This window comes from Canis lupus, chromosome 20 (assembly GCF_011100685.1).
Source record: "Canis lupus familiaris isolate Mischka breed German Shepherd chromosome 20, alternate assembly UU_Cfam_GSD_1.0, whole genome shotgun sequence".
Lineage (NCBI taxonomy): Eukaryota > Metazoa > Chordata > Mammalia > Carnivora > Canidae > Canis > Canis lupus.
In genome coordinates, this window is record NC_049241.1 from 35,022,976 (window position 1) to 35,039,989 (window position 17,014).

Consider the following 17,014-nt stretch of genomic DNA (forward strand, 5'->3'; position numbering starts at 1 on the left):
TTAGTCTTTGAAAGTGGCTCCGAAGATGCCCCCAGAACCTACTGGTATCATGCATCAGGTATCCACTTTTTCATGCCTCAGCTCCTTGATCTCTGGCCTAGTTCTTCCTCAATGCATTCCCTAGCCCTCACTCCTGGCGGCCAGCCCTGTCTTGGAAGAGTTAAACCCAGCCTCTGCCTGCCAGGACCTTGGGATTTAATAGGGAAACTTCCAGCCAGTTTCTATATTATGAAAATGCGTTTTTCCCTCTTTAATCTTCAAAGTGACCAGCGACAAAAGCAGCACAGGAATTGCCTCTCAGGGCACCTCCACATCTAAGTTGGAAACATTTGTGATAGCCAGATGGGAGTGCAGGTCTGCCTGAGGGGCCCGTTGTTAACCGTTTCTCAATCACCCTGGGAGCCCATCAGCCCCAGTGGCTTTGCAGAGTTCACTTAATCCCCGAGCAGAAGCCGGAGGTGGGAGACAGGGCTGCAGCCATGGGTCTTGTATGAAGTGCAGACCTGTAAGGGCAGACAGCCACTTTTAAATGTAAATTCAAACCAGAGAGCATGTCCCCTTTTAAGTGTTGTGCAAATGTGACTGGCCTTGGCTTTCCTCAGAGATCGCCTCTGCTTTCCTCTAGCTCCTCGTTGGGAGTGGACGTCATCATTTTCCTTTGAACAGCGGTCCACTGAGCCGTGGGCTTTGTGAGTAGACTCTGCATGTGCGTGTTTGCAGAGAAGAATTACAATTTTGGAGGCATCTTGTTGTGTGTGCGTTTCTTAAAAACTACACCGTATGAAACTCACAGTAGGTTCTCAGTTGGGATCCACCGTTATAGAGCACATACTTGGACTTAAGGACCATGTTTTCACTGCCTGCTCCCGCCCACACATCCAACGCAAAATCAGTGGTACTATGGACACTCCAGAAATCTTGTTCTATAACATTCTGGCCATTTTCCTGCTGACCAGGCCACCCTACCCAACATAAAGGGATTATAATGATATCCTGAGTAGAAGCCAGAATGGCAGCTGCGATGCCTATGGCCTGGCCCAGATGTCCCAGGAAGGTGCCCTTCTGTTTATGCTGCAGTAAAAATTGCTTTGCGACAAAGCAGCTTTAGATTAGATAGAAATCTCATGGAATAAAGGCAAGTCCCACCAATGCCAATGGATTTCATGTGAAGGTTTTCCCCAGACCTTTCAAAGTTACATATCAAAGGATAAGGTCAGGAAGGCAAAGATTCCCTGTGTGGGGATGAAGGAGTGGGAGTAACTCAGCAGCAGACATCCTGGCCATCACTGGGGGAGGCTCTAATTTGGAGCAAGTAAAGCCTTGGAATTATACTTTGCCGGTAAAGGCAGACCCTCCCTCAATAATCTCTTTAGCATTCCACTCCTTCAAAGACAACTCGGACCCCGAAGCCCTCTTGCAGCCAGAAGACATGTGAATATCCCATCAGTTGCATAGAAGCAATAGATTGGAATCCTCCAGATAGTTCACTCAATCTCAGAATGATAAATGATCAATCATTGCATTCCTCCTAAATGAAATTAAGATGTTAAGATATATGGCTTGGGGCTTCTGGATGGGATTTCTGCAGTTGAATTGAAAATGTATTGCTTTGGAACCGCTGGGAAAGGGAGCCATTCTGGATCTATGTTAAAGCAAAACATTTGACAGTGGAGAAGAACGCTTCGGACATGTTAATTTTTTTCATATTTAAAAGCAATTAATCATCTCCAATGCCACAACGCTGGAAGGCCACGATGTAAACTCTTGGAGAGGAAGGAGAAGGCATGTACCTCAATACTCTGAAGTGGAAGTTTTTGAAGGAGCCCATAGGTGAGCTCTTGTTGAGAGACAAAAAGCATCAACTAAGAATCCATCTGAAAGGACAGAGAGTCTGGACAAAATCCTAGGAATACATAGAAATCCACAGACTTTTCTGTTAGCACAGTGAAAAAGAAGATGAGGGAGAGGAAGAGGAAGTAGCCATTCCCTTGCAGTAGGTATATGGAACCACCAGAGATGTTAATTCCTTGGAAAGTCTCTCCAGGCCTCCAGCCAGACCAAGTCAGGCACCGATGTGTTCCTGTAAATTGGGATTGGATGTCTCCATGTGCAAGATTGCACCATGGCCCCACCACCTACTAGCTGTGACTGAGTGTGTAACTTTACCTCTCTGTTCCTATTTCCAGAGCCATGGAATGGGCTAATAATAGCAACCTCTCCAGCACAGAAGGACTGGGTGCCATAGAACAAGTGTCTTTGCTCAGTGAATTTTGGGAAGTCATTCTCCTCCTTGGTACTTAATGCAATTTTAATTAGTTAATCATATGTCCATTTTCATTATTTTTTGAATGCAATGTCTGACATGCAGAAGTGACTTCCATGAAGTCAGCGTCTATCTTGTTTGGCCACATGTCCCCAGGACTTAGCATGGTTCCTGATAGATGCTTTAAAAATTGTGTGTGTGTGTGTGGGGGGGGGGATTGGGAAGGAAGGAAGGAAGGAAGGAAGGAAGGAAGGAAGGAAGGAAGGAAGGAAGGAAGGAAGGAAGGAAGGAAGGAAGGAAGGATTCTTGTACTTTTCATAAGCATAACTTGATGACCATATCAAACGCAACCTGAATCTGTCTTTACATCTCATTTAAGAACCCCTGTCCCTTTCAACTCTGCCGACCAAAATGAGGAAGCTTTTTTCTTATTCCCTTATTTGCAGGTGGGTGTGGATTAGGGCTCAGAGGGCTCAGAGACCCTGAAGATCTCTAAGAGGCCGGCAGTGGCTCAGCTGGTTGCTGGCTTGTGTTTATACATTTCCTTTTTTTCCTCTCCACCTACCAAAGAGGTCTTCCCCACCCCCAGGAAGGCTAGAACCTTTTGTTGCAGGAAACCCTGATTTGTAGCTTAGAAAACACAGAAAAGTTTGAAGCAAGTTGAAATTAAAGCACAGTTAATCAAATGCAAAACTCCATTTGGCCCCTATCTGCCAAAAATAAATAGTTTAAAATATGAATCTCAGATCAGCGACAATGATGACTGTGTTTATGGCAGTGAGGTTGACTGCCTTCAGCGGCCATCGTTGCCAGCATGCACCCAGCATTTAGAAATTAAACAGAAACATATTGAACTTGCTGCATTAGCCGTTGCCACATCGGAACGCTAATGGGTTTAGTGACCACAACCGATCCAGGCCAGAGTGTGTCAACAGCCCAAGACCAGCCTCTGCTCGCTGTTTGAGCTTTGCCCAAGTTGTTACAAGTTTAATTCTTTGCAGCTTACTTTTCCTGCTGTGTTGGCCTCTCCTGCACTACTAAAGAGCCTAGCAGCCAGCCCTGTGTCATAGAGCAAGGCCATGGGGGCCCTAGCAAGGGCTCTGCTGATGCGGACACCTCAGCCTCTTGGAGCTCCAGAAGGTGCACTTGACTATCCTCCCCTGCTCCTTGGCCCTCCAGCCTTCTTTATTCCAGTCACTTCTAAAATCTGTTTTGGAAATGGCCCAGCCTGAAGCAAAATGCAAAGGGCCTCTTGATTTGCCACTCATTTGGAAAAGTGGAGTCTTCCTGCCTCTCTTCCTGCACAAGAAAGCATGCTGCGTAGTGTTCGCACTGTGAAGGGGGAGGGGGGGGGTTCTTTGCATTACACTCAGGCTTTCAGCCCCGTCTGAGAAAGGACGTCCGCTCTCCCTATTTCTGGGGAGCCAAATCAAGCCCTGGGCTGCAGTCCCTCGGCCGTGAAGAGGTTAAATTGCTCAACCGGCTGGATCTGTGTTTTCCTGCCCACACTTGCTCCTGGCCTGAGGCAGTGCCTGCTGTTTGGGGAGGGGGGAAGGGAGGTCTCGCCTGGACCCAGGTGGCCGACAGGCAAACCATGTTATTAAGAAGCAGGGATCACAAAACCTTGATCTTCAAAAGAGACCCCTAATTAGTCGCCAGCCCAAGAGTAAATGGCATTCCGCCTCAGCGAGGCGGGAAGGGAGCCCTCAAATCCTGGGGACTAATTGCCATTATTGGCTCTATGAAGATCCTGTTGTAAACACTTGTCATCTGAGCCACTTCTCAGCGGCAAACTTGAGATATCAAATTGTTCCTTCGTGTTTCAAATTCTACAAAATGCCTTGCTGGCTCCTCTTTCTAGGAGGAGCATCTCATTCCTGCCCGTGACTGCTTTCTTCATGGGCAGGCTGGAGAGATGTTTCCCTGTTAGGCAAGCTCATCCTAAAACTGAATTCTTGTCAGTAAGGGATTTGAAAACATGCTTTACTTTATTCTCAATCGAATTTGAAAATTGCATTTCAAAAGCGAAGATTTAATTGCAGGTGGAACAATTTCTCATGAAGCTCACTCATGGGGCTTAAGTTTTGAGGCCCCTCAAGTAGATAGACTTTTCCTAAGACCCTGGGAGAAGCCCTCGTGATGCGGAAGAGTCAGCTATGTGTGTCTTCTTTATCTCTAAGAGGGTCCACTGAATGGTATAGAATCAGGATGTGCTCTGCAGTAGTACTCAGAGCGTGTATCTTGTCTCATATCAGGCACTCTTGTTACTTCTGGAAGTAAGTGTATTCTCTCTGTTCTTAGACTTAATGGTCCTTGGTTCCTTGGGGCACTTGTGAAGGGAAAGGCAAACTTCTCCAGGCCACAGTGCAGGACGCTAGATCTTGTCTAAGTTTACTCTTGATCTGGGAGAAGTTTTCAAGAACCTGAAGCCAAGATACCCTTCCAGGACAGACTGGCTAATACCAAACCCAGATGACAAAAGAGGCCAACCTGAAGAGAGGTTTGGGAGACACAGAGATTTGGCCTTGTGACTCTCCAGACCACTGGAATTTTATTATCTGGACACGTTCATGGCAATAAATAACGGCAGAGGGAGAGAGAGAGGAAGGAGAAAGCAAGTGAATAATTTGTGAATTTTCTTGCAGCGTGGGAAGAGTCTTCTATTCACCTTTAGGACTGGCTTTAGCAAGCATTTAGGGGCTCTGAGATGCTGCATTCTACGCTGACATCCACAGCCAGCTGTGTGGCAGGGCCAAACGTCACATAGTGACAAATAGCCCCTCTCTCCCAAAGCTGAGCTGTTTCTTCGGGGAGCTAGGGAGCCACCGTTACTCAGCAATCCGTCCTTTGTGTGAACAGCTCAGGGTGGGACTGGAAGGTGGACGTTCTAGATGCAAGGCGGAGGACATTTGCTTATAGGATTCCACGGACCCGTGATGAAAGCGGCCGGTTTTCCCTCTCCAGGTCACCTAATAACCCCAGACAACCCAGAGGCGCGGAGGGGAGGTAGCGGCCTCCCCGCGCCGGCTTCCCCGGGATGGCTCAGGCACTGTCCCCTCTCCCTGGGGCGCGGCAGTTCCGTCTAATGAAACAGTCCCTGTCTCCGATGTCCCCCTCGGTGCTCCCAGAGATTCCCAGAGCGTTATTGTAACCTATACGTTTCACTGATTTGAGATGTTAGAAATCGCATGCCAAACTTTTGGTTATTTTAACTAGTTCAGGAAAGAAAGACTAACATCGGTTTTGACAACAAACAAAACCAGTTTTTGTTCTATCACTTATGTTTAAAAGATTCCAATTTCAAACTAAACACAATGTGTGGTTATTCTGTCAGCGATTTATATAGCCACCAGGGCGCCACAGTTACACACTGCATACATCATTGTATTTTTAAAATGTACTTAATGAACATTTTTTTTTTCTTTTCTAGTAACTACTTCATTGCCTTAAATGAATGCATTCCAATAGAATTTGTAACAAATGACCACTTTGTGTTTGCATTAATGCCAAACACGTTTAACAAATTTTTAACAAGGAACCCTGGCAAGATGCCAAACTCCTAGAGGGACACTGAAGGAATGCTATAAATTTCAACTAGATTTTACCTTTTCACTTAGCTCAGCAAGTGACTTAGGTGTCTCGCTATCTCAGGATTGTGGCATTTCTACTTTATGTCAGATAAGTTGTACATTTTCATTATTTTTATTACTTAGGTTGTACCTATTTCCACAGGACTTTTAAATCTGTGCAGCCATGTCTGAAATAATACGATGGCAGCTTCGAATAGATGTTTATTTCTGCGAAATTTCTAGTGTCTTGTATAGGTTGGTGGACGCATGAAGGCAAGACATGGCCTTACCGAAAATTAATTATATTTAGAACAACACAGTCAACCAATTAAATACAAAAACAAGGGATTAGACCAGTGGTTCTCATCCTGGGTGAGGAGGTGTTTTGCTCCCCCGAAGGTATTTTGGCAATACTGGGAGCCGTTTTTGATTGTCATGACCGGGAGAGTGGGTGATGCCCACTGGATAGAGGCCAAGGATGCTACTAAGCATCTCATCACAACAAGCATCCCCGCAAGAGTGACTCAGCCCCAGGTGTCCTTGATACCAAATCAAGAAATCTTGGAGTAAAGTAACAAAGGCCTTTGGCTTATGTCTCAAGCTGAAGAAAGTATTAGCTTAAAGAAACTTGTAACTAAAAGCACATCTGTACTCAACCGATGTTTTCAAAATTACACAGATTATCTAATGCTGATGTTGAGTGGCAGATTTCTTTTTTTTTTTAGATTTAATTATTTATTTATTCATGAGAGACACACAGAGAGAGGCAGAGACATAGGCAGAAGGAGAAGCAGGCTCCCTGCAGGGAGCCAGATGTGAGACTCGATCCCAGGACCCCGAGGATCAGGACCTGAGCCAAAGGCAGATGCTCAGCCACTGAGGCACCCAGGTGTCCCAAGTGGCAGATTTCTGACTTTTAGTCCCGCTGCTGACTGCCCTTGAGCAGAGAAGAGAAAAGCTGGCCTATGGTACTAGCCTGGCCTAAAATGTCAACTGAGGCAGTGCTGAGAATGCTAGGGGCCCAAGTATGAGAATGTGTGGGCCCGATGACCACACCAGGTGCCACCTGCGGGAGGCCGCTGCTAGGCAGTGGGAATGGTCTCCAAGGTGGGGCCAGGGGCAGTGAGGGCCCCACGTGTCCACAAGAAGATAGCTTTAGGTGTTTTCTGGACATTTTTATTTTAATAGCTATGTAATTATTATAATGTATGCTAGACAAATACTGGCTCTGTTACGGTATAAAAATAAATCTTTTTTTTTTCCGAGTATAAGTCCTATTTTTTAGAATGATGCAAACAGGCACCTACATAAAAATAAATCTTTCTTAAAAAGGAAAATTTAAGTTTTAAAAAAGATTTTTAAAGAAAATTATCAATTAAATGTGACAGGTGTTATGAAGATATTACAAAGCCTGGGAAGGTGGAAAACAAAGGATCAAGGTTGAGAAAAGTTCTGGCATCAGAGTAAAGAGAATGGGCTCTAGAAGCGAAAAGACGTGGGTTTATATCAGACCCCAGGAAGGTGAAAATTTGACGTAAAGCGTTCATTCAGTCCCCGGAAGCCTCAGTTTCCTCACCTATGTCAGGGGCTGTCAACCCGATAGTTCTATGGTGCTCTCAAGCTTGTTTGAGATAATTGGAGCAAAATCAGAGAGCACCAGGCCAGATGGGCGTGCGCCAAACATTAGCTATGAATAATTCTGACTACAATACTACCTACAGAAATAAATCCTGAGGAGACCTAGTAGTATATGCTGCTGTCCATCTGATTTCCTCTACCTAAAACACGGTGGGTGACTTGCACTCAGAGCACAGAAACTGAAATGGAAATCCAAATCCAGAGTGTCTCAGTTGCCCTTGGCAGAAAGCTCTACCATCCCCAACAGCAGTTTGCAATTCCAAGCTGAGTGCTTGCTGGGCCCACCCCACCCCCCACCCCCACCCCCACCCCCCACTCCCCACCCCCAGCCCTTTGGGCTCTCAAGTGTTACATTTTATTGCCCTGTGGAGCTGTAGGAGGCCACTCGCAAGGTAAAATGTTGCTCTCCACTCATATTTTTGAATTATGGCTTCAAGGTGGTTGCTCCTATCAAGAAAATTAAATGATTTAACATAATTTGTTGCCACTTTGATCACAACAATAATAAATAAATCTTCATGAGAAAAACGGGAAACCCATTCCGCCCTGTTTTAAAAGATGTTAAGTAATAACACAGATGTAGTTATAGATTTTTTTTTTTTTTTTTTGAGCAGAAACGACTCTACTGGGTTTTCCTGTGAGCAGAATCACTAAGTGGAGTTTTGCAGCAGAATGCCTGCTGCCCCCCCCAGAATGAGCTGCTCTTCTCTTTAGGCAGTTGTTAATTAGCCTATCAAGGGCTTGCTATTATGTGGGCACCATGTGCAATGTCAGAGGCATCCAAAGCCAGCGTGAATGGGTGTCTGTTTTTGTACCTGGGGCCACAGCACACATTTGGAAAGCACATGGAGCGTAATGGACATTAACCCAGATGTCAAAAATAGCCTGCGTTTTACTACTGTTATTAAACAGTTTCCCCTTTAACCCCTCCGTGTTTACCAAAGACCCCTTTCTCCCAGTCAGTTTCTGCAAATCACTACTGAAAGGGCAGGAGAAGAAAGTCATAATCGGGCAGGTGTCTTTATTCCAAAGAAAAACAGTCTGAAGGAATATTTGTGAGACACCACACGTTTATAGCCTGCTCTCCTGGGGGCGCTTGTCCTGGGACAGAATCTTACTGCTGTGCTCAGGCCGCCTGCCCCACCTCCACAGGCACCCCCACCCCCACGCCTGCACACCAACTGCCAGGTTGGTTCCCTTCCCTAGAATGGAGTCAAGATTTTTCACAATGGAAATAGACTTCTATTCCACTATGATACTAGTTACACATTCTTTGGATTAAAAAAACCTTAGAAGTGCAGCAAAACAAAGATCCTAAAGAAAATTTTAAAACACCAAAGATAATTAACAGTATTCTGGTATATACATTTGCAAGTGTTTGCTGTAAATGAGTGTGTTGCTACAAATAGAAGATCGAGCTACACATATAGAATTATTATCTGCTTTTTTCACTGGAAAATTGTGGACATCTTTCTGTGTTAAAAAACACATCCTAATTGTCATGTCATATAGTGAATAAATCTTAAGCGTGCTGGTCACAGATCCCTGTTCATTTCATTTAAGCCACAAATTTTTTAAAATCCTCATTCTCATCTCTTTTTGTGTATCTGTTGTTTATCTTATCCTAAAAATAGAGGCTTCATGAGGGTGCAGATTTCATCTTTTTAATTATCATACCTCTGGCACCAAGCACATTGAGACAGAAGGGAGCTGTATTGGTTTTCTATCAATGCATAGCAAATTAACACAAACAGTGACTAAGACAGCACTCATTTATCAGCTCACAGTTCCTATAGGTCAGAAGCCAAGTCATGCACTACTGGGTTCTCCTCTTAGGGTCTCATGAGGCCAAAGTCAAGGTGTTGACCAAGCTGGACTTTAACCTGGGGGGTCTGGGGAAGCATCCCCCTCCAAGCTTATTTGAGTTTTTGGCAGGTTCAGTTCCTTGTGGTTGTAAGACTGAGAGCCCTGTTTTCTTGCTGGTTGTCAGCTGGGGGCTGCATTTGGATTGTGCAGGACACTCTCAGGTCCTTGTCCCATGATTCCCCTCCATCTCAGCACCGCAAACCCCAGTCGTATTTCAAGTTTCCCTTTCTCTCCCACTACTACCAAGAGAAAGGTCTGTGCTATTCAGAGCTCCTGCGATTAGATTAGGTCCCTCTTGATTAACTTAAAATCAACTGATTAGTGACGTTCATTGCATCTGTAAGGTAGCATAATTATGGTGTGAGTTGTTCACAGTATTGATCTCAGGGATCAGAGCAGGAAATCTTGGTGGGAGGTGGGATTCTGCTGATTCTAGATGCCCTCTAACACCTGTGGAATGCATGAGTGGCTCAAGGCACAGAGGATGCTAAGTGAGCAAGACTGGCCTGGCCCCTGCCCTCTGAGATATTATAGCCTAGACCAGTGTTATGCAGATAGAGATATAATGCATGCCACACCAGTAGTTTTCAGTTTTCTAGTAGCCATGTTATATATAGTAATAAGAAAAAGCTGAAATTCTTTTTAAAGATTTTATTTACTCATGAGAGACACACAGAGAGAGGCAGAGACACAGGCAGAGAGAGAAGCAGGCTCCATGCAGGGAGCCTGATGCGGGACTTGATCCCGGGACTTCAGGATGAAGCCCTGGGCCGAAGTAGACACTAAACCGCTGAGCCACCCAGGGATCCCAAGAAATAGGTGAAATTAATTGTAGTACTCTATTTATTGGTCCAGTATATCCAAAATATTGTTTTAACATGAAATAAATACTTTAAAAACGAAATGAAATTTATACTAGCCAGTATTACACTGTATGTTAACTGGAATTTCAAGAAAAACTTAAAAATTAAACAAATGCAGAGGAAGATAAAAATTAAATGAATAAATTCATACTAAATCTAAAATTCAACATCTCAATTTATAGTCATTCAAACTCAATATAAAAAAATGAGTCCTTACTAAATCTTTGAAATCTCGTGTGTATTTTACACTTAAAGCACATCTCAATTTGGGCCAACATATTTTGAATGCTGAGTAGCCATATGTGGCCGGTGGCTACATTACTGGATAGTTCGAGTCCAGACAAATCTCCTGAAGGGAACAGTGAAGTATTCCCTGTGCTCCGTCCCACACTTAAGGGGGTCAGGCCAGACTCCCAGGGAGGAAGGGACATGTAAACTGAGACCAGAGAGTAAGCAGGCATCAGGCACCGGGAGGGTTGGTGTAAATGCAGGTCAGGCAGAAAGACAGTGTTGTGAGGTGAGGAGAAAAGAAAGCTTGAGGTTGCAGGAGCAAGTCCAGCAGGGGAGGAGCCTGATGTGTGGGGCTGGAGAGGCCAGCGTGGCCAGAGCCCTTCCTCCATCCTGAGGGCAATGGCATTGTGGATGCAGGTGTACCCAGGGAACAAGAAATGGAGGAGACATCCTTATGGAAATAGCACTGTCGGGGGCACCTGTGAGCACCCTGAGTCACCACTTGAGGACAGAGTGGGCCTGCTGTGACCCTCCAGGTGAGGCAGGACTGGCCAGAGATTATCCCACAGTGGGTGGCTGCCTGGATTGCCTCATTGCTGGAAGCCAGGATTCCTTTTTTCTTTCTTTCTAGCATAGGCTTATTCGCCCCCCCAGTAAGGGATCATCTGCATTTCTGACTGCTCGACATGTCATCTGAGCCTTGCTCCCAAAGCCATGTGGGCCTCCCAGTGAATGGATTGTCTGGTCGAAGGAGTGGCAACTGTTTCTGAGTGTCCTCTTGTCCACGGCATAAGCCTCGCCCCAAAACAGCGCATGGCCGTTGTGAGGCACTGTGTTGTGCCTAGTGACCTGTTACCCAGCTGGAGATCTTTCTCTCAACTGAATAAATGATTGTTCTTTGCTACTTTATCTTGGAAAAACATCAAGGACATGAGGCATTCACTGTAATTATTTTTCACTCGTTTCCCCATCTGTAAAATATGACCAGTGCATTTTAGTACTACTTTGGGTTTCTCTTTACCTTTTAATCATGTGGCCTTTTAATATATTGGTCAGCCCTTTAAAAGGATGATTAAGAAATGCTTAATGCACAAAAGAATTAGAGCTATGCACAGCTCATGAAGCAGAAAGCGTGCTCTGACTTACAATTTTCATACAAAGTTTGCAGAGATTTTATGTGCCAGAATGAGTAATATGATCTGCTCTAGGAACTCCCTAGCTTTCTGGCTCTGCAAAAGTCATTTTTTTGCCCCCGATTCAAGTTTCTTAACCAGAAGGGTTACACCAAACTCCTCAGAGTATGAATTAGCAGAGTTCATCCAAGCCACATATTTCATGTGTACTGTTTAACCATGGCTGGGACTAACTGCCTACCTGTGTGGACACTGGGATCTTTGGTGCGCTCATTAGTCACTGTGGCTTGAGTAATTCTGAGCGTCAACCACCAAATCAAGCAGCTCAGGCTATATATAAAAAGTGGCTCACACATGTGTGAGTGTGTGTGTGTGTGTGTGTTTGATCTTTCCCCTCCCTGCCATATTCCCCAGATAGCTGCACTATTGCCATGTGCCCGGAAACTCCCGAAGTATTCAAAGGCCATATGTGAATGATAATGAGCATCAGCAGGGAAGAAAGTCATTGTTTGAAGGGTCCTCTCTTCCCACCCATTTTACTGATTCTTCCCAGCTACATTTGTATTCCACATGAAGGCCTCTTATGGGGGCGGTGAGAAAACGTGGGGTGCTTCTGCGTATCTGTTCCCCAGGGCATGAAACATGGGGATGGATGGCTATTACATTTATATTTAGGGTCAAGCACACACACATACGCTGTTGCATGCGGGGATGAAGGCCAACTTTGTTTTGTTCCTCTCTATTTAAGGAGATATCAATGTCCTTTTGAAAAACATGTTCTCACTGTGGCAAAACATACCTTAAAAATGCTCCATTTTAACCAATTTAAGCAAACAAGTAAGCGTAATTTAGTGGTATTTAGTACATACACAAGGTTGTACAACCCCTACTGCCCATTTCTAGAACTTTCTCACTATCCCAAACGATCACTTAAATGTACCCACTAAGCAATAATTCCCTGCTCCTCCCTCTTCTCCAGCCCCTGGCAAACCTCTAATCTATTTTCTGCATCTATGAATTTGTCTGTTTGGGATATTTCATGTAAGTGGAATCATTCAGTATTTGTCCTTTTGTGTCTGGCCTCTTTCACTTATTTCACTGCCATGATGTCTTCAAATGTCATTCGTATTGTGGCATGAATCAGAACTTCATTTCTTTTTAGAGCTGAGTAATATTCCACTGCATGTATGTATGTATGTTTATCCATTCATTTGCTGAGAGACACTTGACAATTGTTTCCACCTATTGGTTTTTGTGAACAACACTGCAGTGAACATTTGTGTACCAGTATCTTTGTCCCTGTTTTCCATTCTTCTGAGTCCATACCTAGCAGTGGACTTGCTAGGTCCAGTATTCTTTTAAACTATTGGTCTCAGCTGATTTGTAAGCAAATGTTAAGTTTTCTGGTGTCCTGACCATCTTTAACTCTCCAGTCTCTATAAAGTCAAGTTAAAAACAGTTTAAGAACCATTCTCATTATAGAAAAGTGTGGGGAGAAAAAAATGAACACATAATCTGATCACATAGAAGTAATCACTGGAACGAACATTTTGGTATATTTCCATTCACTTTCTTGTTGCCTATCAAGAGATATCTATACCTGTATGTGACGTATTTTGAAAGAGGCCTCTTCTCAGATGTGTTTACAGGACGTAATTTAACTTAATGTTCACTCTGTCCTTCCTCTATGCTTCCTCCCCGTTGATGCCCTCCTCATCCCAACCAACCCCAACCAAAGCGCGGAGTGGAGGGTCAGCGCAGGGGTCGGGGTATGGAAATGCCCGCCAGGATTCTCTCCTCTATCAATGGCAGTTGCTTTCCCTGCTAAATTATGTGCTTTCTTGTTGCAGCTATCAGAAGAGCTAACTAAAGGGGAAATGCAGCTCTGCAGCAATATTCTGATAATCTATTGCAGCGTGGCTTACGTCACTGGCCATCACCACCTGGAACGCGCATCAGAACTGGAAGAGGAGCTTTCATTTTCATTATGGTGCACAGTTCTGTTCGACTTGATATTTCCTTTATCATCTCATGTCATTTCTCATGGATTCAGATGTGTTGGACAGGAAGAATGAGAGGAAGAGGAGGAGGAAGATGACAGATCCTCCATTTTTTGTCAGGATTTGGGTGTTTAAAATGTGATCATCTCTTCTGAGTGTCATTATTTGATTAACTTTTATTTATGTTACTTAAACATCATTGGATAAATTCGAACTCCATGGGATTTTACCTGTGGCTTCAGCTTCTGTTGGACAACTAGCTTCATCTCCAGTTTTTCTGCTGGTTCAGTCTAAGTGGTTATTCCTAATGCAGTAGATTATCAAAAAAGTGTAAATTCTGTGAGTGAGTGGTGTTGGCGGTGTTTGTATACCAAGATGCATGGAGTGTTTGATGAAGAAACCAAAACACCAAAAATGGCGAGCCTTTACCCTCCTCTATTTCTTTAATCCGCTGTTTGAAGAACCATATTTTGATGGTGTAACCAGTAGTTACCTCTGGGCCAGGTTGGAAATGAAATCAATTTTTTAAACCACTAATACTTGCCAAGAAATCGCCTTATGAGAACATGGTGTGTGTCTCTGACAAAGCATGGCACATCTAAATCGATCATTCATGATTCTATCTACCCTGTTTTTGTACCGGAGAGTGGCAAAAGCCTGAGGCACCTGCATATTTCTATTCCATGTGTTCCACTCATCCCCATGGCTGGGATGTGCCCGAGCCTCAGACTCTTACCAGTCCCATACTCACAGGTCTCCATGAAGAAGCTGGGACTCATTCACATTTCAAGATCCAAATGCTGTGCAAACAGTGTAAGCTTAGATCTTCTTCTGTAAATGAAGGGTCATTTCTCATTTTTTTAAAAAATGTCTCCAACATGGATTCCAAAGCATTTTCAGCATCACACATGAAAACACTGATGAATGAGGAATAATCACAAAAGCTGTGTATCTGTATATAGCTCTACACAACATGTGTGTGGGTACAGAGTCATTATTTAAAGCACATGCCAGGGAAAGAGACCAAATTTGGAGGTCTTTTACATATAGAGACATGGTACTAAGGAGAATTTAACTCCTACTGCTTTCTCTGAAGATTCAAAAATAATTAAAGTTCTTCTAACTTCATAAAACTCACGACCAGTCTGGCAAACATGTGCAACTCTCGCATTGATCCACTTTCTCGTCAATGGAAGAAACCCTTCCACAGGTATGCAAGTGGGGGATGAAAATCTGCATTCTTAAAAGGATAAACCGTGAAGTTAAGCATGAGTGGCCTTAATAAATACAGTTGTCTTTCTTTGCTGCTGTGGAAAGGATTCTACACAGATGTTCCTGAAGTCTTGCATTGAATTTAGTTATTATTACTTTTCAAAACGTTGGTGCAATTAACTCTGGACCTCTCCCGTGAGCCATAGAGATATTTAAGAGACAGACACCTTATTTGTCGGGGAAGATGAAACTGTGTCTGAGTTGCACTGTTCATCCTTGGTGCGTTAGGAGTAATATATTCAAGCAGGTTTCTTGCTTCTGGCTTTGTTCTTGTCGTCAGTAAGTATAGCGAACTATGTAAAGCTTTCGTGTTGCATAAACAATCCAAATACATCCATGTTTAAAAAGTTTGTCCTTTAGCAAAGGGATTTAGAATGTCGGTTGGAGAAAAGAGCAGAGTTCTTTGCAAGCGTATATAGCACATTCTGACATAATGTCGCACTGAAAACCCAGGCCACGCAAACGTGTCCCCATGAACAATTTGAGTGTCCTCAAATAGGCGGTCCTCACTGCCTCCTACGGCCAGATCCTGACCTGAACTCTGTAACTGAATACTTGAAGTAGGAGTAGGAATTCCACTAGGGAAAATAGGGTCCTCAAAACAGAAAAAGCAACCAACCATGTATAGTTAGCTATTTCTAAGTATGTGCCAATTTTGTCACAGCTATCGTTTGGGGGAGCATATTCTGCCCCACTCTTGTTGGTTTAAAGTATTATCGATCTTACCGTTATGGGGGCATACTATTTAGTCCCTTAAAAATTAAATTCTGTCTAACATAGCATCTTTTCCCATTTCATGTAATATTCTCTGATGTTTGGGGGTTACCAAAAAAATTCCCTTTTTACAAAAATAGTCTCTGGGTTTACAACAAACACTGTGATGTTGGGGAGATACTTCCTTCGTGCAAACGTCAGCAGGTGCCCCTCTAATCATAATGAAGTTGAAAAAAAAAGTTGAGGCTAACATTTAGGAGAAGTTGGTCTTCTTGCTTTGTGCACAAGCAGGCTTGTATTTTATACCCCATTTGATTTTGATGTACAGTCTCGATTTTGTATTTAATGATTTTTGTGTATCCAGTATGCACGTTAACAGCGTGTCAACTTTCATTTGAAAGTGGGTTTCAATTTACTTTTTAAACAGTGTTTATGATGAGACCTCAAATGTGTTGACATAAGCTCTATCTGAGATGTTTTTGTGTAGAGTGGCGTTTGAATGCTGCCAGGGGTCAGTGTATCTAATTCCCAGAGACCCTTGTTTGATAGTGCTTCTTGTAATTTCTCTTCAAGTGAGTGGCATGTGGGTTGTGAATATTGACCATGTGATTATGGACTTCGATATGAAAACAATAAATAAAACTAAGGCACCCTCAGAAACTACCAGTGGGCATGTATTAGCCAGTCATTGTAACCTCGTGTCTAGTAGAAGTACAACAACATACAAGGTATGTACAGTTCATAAATTTGTTATCATGTGTATGAGAAGTACTTCGTGCTGATCGCCTTATTTATATTCATCAAATAAACTTTGTTTCTTTCAGAAGTGAGTTCATTCCATCTCTAATAAATGCTCCAACTGTGGTGGTTTCTAATCTTTTCTGGGTCCTGGGTCTTCATTCGAGGAACCTAAGGTCTTGAAGAAAAACAAATGGCAGAGGGAAGACGTACTCTGGCTTTCCTGGAAAGGCCGAGGCGTGTCCCTTTACACGTAGCTGGAGTCAGAGGTTCATATGAAGAAATGAAGTCATTGGAGGGATCTATCTCCCTTCCCGCTTTCCCCTCCTTTCATCTTTCTCTCTCTCTCTATCTCCCCCTGCTTCTCTCTCTTCTATCCCTCCCTCTTTTTCTCTTTCCCACCTTTTCTCTTTTCCTTTCCTCCTCCCCTCCCCCGCTTTCTCTTTTCCCCTGTCTCCTCTGCACTTCCCATGGGGTTGACATCAGTCCCTGCTGGGTTGTTTCTGCTTGGTGGCAAATATGACTTGCAACAGCTTCGAGCACTCTGGGATCTAAGAGTGGGGACCCTCTCCCTCGGAGCATCCGTGTCAGCCCCTGAAGGGACTCTTACTGGCCCTTGTTGGATCATGCATCTAATTACCTTATTCAAAGGAGTTGGGGGGGCGGTGAGGTGAAGCCATGTGATTGACAGCCTCACTGATGTGGGCGGGGCAGTTTCCAAAGGGGG

At 43.9% G+C, this 17,014-nt stretch overlaps 1 protein-coding gene across 1 annotated transcript in view; it reads left to right on the plus strand.

Annotated features, from left to right (window-relative positions):
* ERC2 (ELKS/RAB6-interacting/CAST family member 2) overlaps positions 1–16,372 on the plus strand; it is a 946,536-nt gene extending 930,164 nt beyond the window's left edge. The window contains exon 18 of the mRNA XM_038566126.1: positions 13,414–16,372. Coding sequence (XP_038422054.1) covers positions 13,414–13,638 — 225 coding nt within the window. The 3' untranslated portion in view covers positions 13,639–16,372. The remainder of the gene's footprint in view (positions 1–13,413) is intronic.
* The last annotated feature ends 642 nt before the right edge of the window (positions 16,373–17,014 follow it).